Here is a 6,000-nt window from a genome sequence, read left to right on the forward strand (position 1 = left end):
ATCCATCTTAATTTAATTTGTCGGAATTTGCAACACGTGGCAATATATAATTTATCTTAAATATTCAGGGTATTGCAGGTACAGTTCAGGATGTTTGACGAGGAGGTAGAGATGGCAAATCCAACATTCAAGATTGGAATGTTATTTAACAATAGAGAGCAGTTCAAGAAAGCATGAAGGCAGTGGGGTATCAAACATAGGTATCAACTGCACTTTCTTGTGAATGAGAAGACACGTGTTAGGGCGAAGTGCTTCAATAATTGTGGGTTTTTCATATTTGCATCCAAGCAACACATATCATATCCGGATGATCAAACATTTTTATTGAAGAGCCACAACTTGGATCACACTTGCCCGAAGAGAAAATCAAAATTCCACATGACCAGTGCCCTATCTAGCTGACTGTTTCTTAGAGGAGTTTAGGGCTAATCCAGATTACAACCCTGAGTAGTTTGTGGCTAAGATTCAACGGGAGCTGAAGCACAAGATCAGTGTCCAGACGGCACGAAGAGCACGACCTAGGGCCCTAAAAGAATTGGAGGGGGATGAAGATAAGCAGTATGCTTAGTTGTATGACTGCAGAAGGGAGGTCCATCGAACCAATCCTAGGAGCACTGTGCTTGGATAGAATGAAGAATGCCTTCCATAATGGGCTGCGGCAGATCGTTTGTCTCGATGGTTGCGGGTTGAAGGGGAAGTACGGGGGTCAGTTGCTATCTGCAACTGGAATTGACCCTAATGATTGCATGTATGCTCTTGCAATGGCATAGGTGAAGGTGGAGAATACCGAAAACTGGATGTGGTTTTTAGACCCGCTGAAGGCTGATTTGCATTTGGCAACATGACAACCTTCATGTCAGACAAACAGAAGGTATTTGCTTTTTATTCCCCTCAATTATGTACATTTTATAAGCTGGGTTAGGGGGCCACATTTGAATTTACTGGCTTAATGTGTGGACCACAGTTGATTGCAATGTTATCCTTAGGGGGCCACCGTTGATTATTATGTTGTAATCTTAAGGGCCATATAGTTGTTCATATGTTATACTAGGGGCCACAATTAATCAATTACTTACTCTGCAGTGTCATAATTGTTTGTTATTGAATATTGCAGGGCCTGGTATATGCACTAGATGAGCTTTTTCCACATTCAGAGCATAGGTTTTCCTGGAGGCATCTCTGGGCAAATTTCAGAAGCACCTTCCACTTGCAACATTTGAAGCCTTATATATGGAACATTGGGATTGCAACGTACACCTCAAAATTGAATGTGGCAATGAAAGCTTTGGAGAAGAAACATGCGGAGGGCCAGGGCACTTTCAGAACCGAAGTGAAGTGTGACATATTGCTCAACAATTTAGCGGAGGCCTTCAATGGATATATACTGGCTTCGAGAACTAAACCTATTTTGACCATGTTCAAAATAATTGGGACGCAGCTAATAAAGCGGATCAATGACAAACAGATTTTGAGGAGCAAGATTGAGTCAAGGTTGTGCCCTAATATTACGGAAAAAAACTGGCCAAAATAATTGATGATAGTTGGAATTACAACGCACACCCTGCTGGCAGTCTATAAGTCCAAGTTACTGGTCCCAGGGGGCAGTTCATGGTGAATTTGCAGGAAAGAACTTGCACATGCAGGAGTTGGGACCTGACTAGGATTCCATGCGTTCATGCATGCGCTTGTATTTATGACAACAATGAGATCCCAGAGAATTATATGGACGACTGCTAAACAAAAGGCACCTACGAGAAAGTTTATAGCTATGTTATCAACCTAATGAATGGGGCTGATATGTGGGAGACAGATTCAAACTGATTCCACATCATAGTTCCTCCCTCGTCGGTGCAAACAAAGAAGCGAGCTAAAAAGCCGACAACAAGACGAAAGGAAGTGGAAGAGCTGGAGACGCAACATGCAGAGGCTGTAAGGGAGGCCCATGCAAAGAGGGCAAAGTTACCACGTAAGGGGCGCCAAAAGGTTAAATGCGGTGATTGCGGAAAATATGGCCACAACAAACGGCACCACAAAAAGGACAATGAACAAGCTGCGGGTGGGGGTGACATTAAGGCAGAAGCAGCAGCTGTAGTGGAGGTCTCAGGAGGAGAAGATGCACCTTATAGGGATGCACCAGGGGGAGTCTGTAGTTGGAGAGCAGGCCCCAACAGGAGAGTCTTCCATACACGTAAGTGGAGCCCATTCTGCAACAGAACAAGCCTCAGTAAGTACTACTTCTATGTCTTACAATTTTCAAATTTCCGTGTTGAATGAATCAGTGTGTGTAATTAACGGGTTTGTTTTCTTTCATTCGGCTATTGTTAAACAGCAAGCACCAACTGGAGGGGAACCCACTCATGACACTGCTCCATAAGTTCCTCGAGCTGCTGACAAGAGAAAAGGAAAGAGGGTTGGTGGTCGAGAAGTCCCTTCTCGGTACAGGGAAAGTTTGAGGAAACGACTAAGGAAGAACTAGTTAGAGTTCAAGAAAACTATTTTTGTTTTTGTTTTGTACATGTACAGTTCCCTTTAGATACACTGCTTATTATTTTTTTTATTTTGGAATATGGGCAATATTTATAGGGTGTGATATTGTTAATGTAGCATGGTATATTTTTAAGGTGTATTTTGGTAGATACACAAACCTGTTTTCGAATTGTTTTCTTGAATGTAACTAAACAGATGGTTTCAATTGGATATGTAAATGATGTTGGTTTGGTTGTATTTTTTGTGGTGGATATTTTATTTGGTTATATAAATTTGTAGTTGTGTATCTGTGATTGTTGCTGTTGTTTAAAAATATAATCAATTGCAGCCCCTCATTTAGTAAAAGTGATCAATCATGGACCCTAATGTTTAATGATATAATTAACAACGGCCCTTGAGTTAAACAACAATATCACCCATGACTCTTAATTTAAACAACCATATTACCCATGGCCCCTAAAGGTTGACAGCATGGCCCATAAATAAATAGCCGGCGTTGAAACTGAATCATGTGTAAACGCTTGAATTTCAACTCAGAATAAAAAGCGGTAAGCCATTTGGTCTTCGTTTTATCATATGGGCTAATAATCACCCATGGCACCTCAACTTTAGGGGTACGGGCGCTAAACCCCCTGAAGTTTAAAAACGGGCGCTAAACCCCCTAAACTTTGTGTCGGCGCTCACTAAACCCCTTTTGGACGAAAATACCCCCGGCGCCGTCTTTTGTTTGGCGGCTGTCTTTTAAAACAGAAAAAAAAAATTGACAGCACCAAGTGTCAGTTGACACGTCATCAAAAGACAAAAAAAAATAAAAATACCCAAAACACCCCTAAATATAATATCTGATAAAATAAAAAAACCCAACCACTCATTCAAAACCCAACCACCCATTCAAAACCAACCCATCACTGATTTAACCATCGCCGCCACCCGACCACCACCGGAAAATTTTCCGGTCATCTTCTCCGAGTGAATGATGACCGGAAAATTTTCCGGTCACCAAAATAAACGGATCTGCAGATCTGTTCCTCAAGAACAGATCCGGCGCCGGATCTGTTCTTGAGGAACAGATCGCCGGATCTGTTCCTCAAGAACAGACCCGACGCGGGTCTGTTCTTGAGGAACAGATCGCACGATCTGTTCCTCAAGAACAGATCCGCGACGGATCTGTTCTTGAGGAACAGATTCGGAAGATGGCCGGAAAAATTTTCCGGTCATCTTCAATAGAGAAGATGACCGGAAAATTTTCCGGGGGTGGTCGGGTGGTCGGGTGGGTGTGGTCCGGTCGGGTGGGGATGGTCCGGTCGGGTGTTGGGTTCATCTTTTAATTTAGATTGGGTTGATTTATTTATTTTGTCTTTTTCTAAATTAAATTGAGGGTATTTTAGGTGTTTGAAATTTTTAAGGTATAATTCTGACGTGTCAGATGATATGACAGTGTCAGAATTTTTTTTTTAAAATGTCAGTTGACTGAAAAAACGGCGCCAGGGGTATTTTGGTCATATTTCGTCCAAAAGGGGTTTAGTGAGCGCCGACACAAAGTTTAGGGGGTTTAGCGCCCGTTTTTAAACTTCAGGGGGTTTAGCGCCCGTACCCCTAAAGTTGAGGGGCCATGGGTGATTATTAGCCTATCATATGTCTTCTTCGTCTAATCCTATTTCTATGCTTACAAAGTTAAAGTTTTAGGGTTGGAAAATTTAGCAAGAAGACGACCACCAATGGAAGGAGTAGTGGCACAAGTGGTTTGCGATTGCGGAATCCCATGTCTTTTACAAATTTCTTCAACGGATAAAAACCCTGGTCGAAGATTTCACACTTGTTCAAAGCGAACTGTAAGTAATTGATGTACTTTATAAATAAATTCTAACTTCTGCATGTGATGAGCCTTTATTTTTTGACCTAAATTTGCTAGAATCAGTGTGATTTTTTTGCTTGGATTGACAATGACATGGCTTATCAAATGATGATAGTCTGAGGCTTGAAAGTGAGCTTAATGCCATGACTGTACAACTGGACGAGGCAAAAAAATTGATTGCAACTAAAAATGATGAAATCCAGGGAATAAATTATGACAATGAGGGATTGAAGGAGTCCCATGAGATGTACGCAGAAGAAAATGGAATCTTGATTGAGAAAAGTGGTCTACTATTAATGGATATAGACTCACTGAAGGACCTGATCAAGCTCATGGAGGTTAAGTGTGCAGACATGGAAAGGTCAGCCAGGATCATGAAGTTTGGTGTTTGTGCTGCTTGTGCAGATGCAGGATGCAGTTTAGCCTTACATTGCATGAGGAAAAATTGAAAAAGAACATTATTAGCCTGGTTTGTAATGTTATGTATTAATGAACAAAAATTGATTTATGGATGTTTCAGTTGATTTAAATTTTATAGAGTAATTATTAATTTATGGATGTTTACTAGATTGTTACAGACAAATATTATTAATTATTAAATATTGACTTGTCATATCATTAATTATATAACACACACAACCAATAAACTCATTCGTCTCCCAACATATAACCTTTGATTAAACCGTCATTAAATATATCCACTCACTTGGAAAACAACACAATGCTTAAGTGAAGAACTTGAACAAACACGTATCCAACTTATTTAAATATGTAATCACAACACGATGCTTACTAGCACACACACGCAACTTATCATTCAGACACTTATAGAGATTAGATCATTGTTCATATTCAAAGTAACGCAAAAATGTCCGATAATATTATCTCTTCACTTGATCTTGAACTTATGGATTGCGTTGTCTGCGGCGAACCTTTAACTCCTCACATTATTCAGGTTTCTCTCCATATCTTTTATATGTTTTTTATATTTGTAACTTCTACTTGGGTTATTCTTAATTATATAACTGTTTCTTTTTTCAGTGTGAGAATGGACACATAACTTGCAACACGTGCTCTGCCAAATTTGGAAAATGTCATTCTCGCACTTTGCCTATCGGATCAATGCGATGTCAGGCAATGGAAGTAGTGGTGGAGTCTTTAAAAGTTTTTTGCCAAAACAAAATTTATGGATGCAAAGAAAGTTTTAGTTACGACGGAAAGACAAAGCACGAAAAGTATTGTTCTTTTATAGCGTGTTCATGCCCGCTTTTAGATTGCAATGTCAAGGGCTCATCCGAAATGATTTATGGTCACTGTAAAGAGATGCATAAAGATTCATTTACACCATTTTTTCATCGTAAATTTGTTGTTTTTCTTAACTTGAATGATAAGGGTTTGTTTCTCTAAGAGGAAAAATCAGATATTGTGTTTGTTATGAATAACACAATGTGCACTTATGAGAATATTATAACGTTGTTTTGTCTTGGACCATTATCAAACGGAAGCTGCCCTTATGATATCGAAGTTAAATTTAATGAATCCTCCATTCACAGGTTTCATTCTTCTACCCAGAATGTTCAAGACGCAACAATTATTACCGTTCATTAACAGGGTTCGTTCTTGATAGTAGTGATCGTGATTTTTTGCTGACGGTTTGA

The 6,000-nt window shown here is 39.8% G+C and overlaps 1 protein-coding gene across 1 annotated transcript; it reads left to right on the forward strand.

Annotated features, from left to right (window-relative positions):
• The first annotated feature begins 5,210 nt into the window (after positions 1–5,210).
• LOC126681876 (E3 ubiquitin-protein ligase SINA-like 10) lies at positions 5,211–6,000 on the forward strand. The gene is made up of 3 exons (XM_050377431.1): positions 5,211–5,297; positions 5,384–5,710; positions 5,896–6,000. The coding sequence occupies exons 1-3, from the start codon at positions 5,211–5,213 to the stop codon at positions 5,998–6,000; spliced, it is 519 nt and encodes a 172-aa protein (XP_050233388.1).

Source organism: Mercurialis annua, linkage group LG5 (assembly GCF_937616625.2).
Source record: "Mercurialis annua linkage group LG5, ddMerAnnu1.2, whole genome shotgun sequence".
Lineage (NCBI taxonomy): Eukaryota > Viridiplantae > Streptophyta > Magnoliopsida > Malpighiales > Euphorbiaceae > Mercurialis > Mercurialis annua.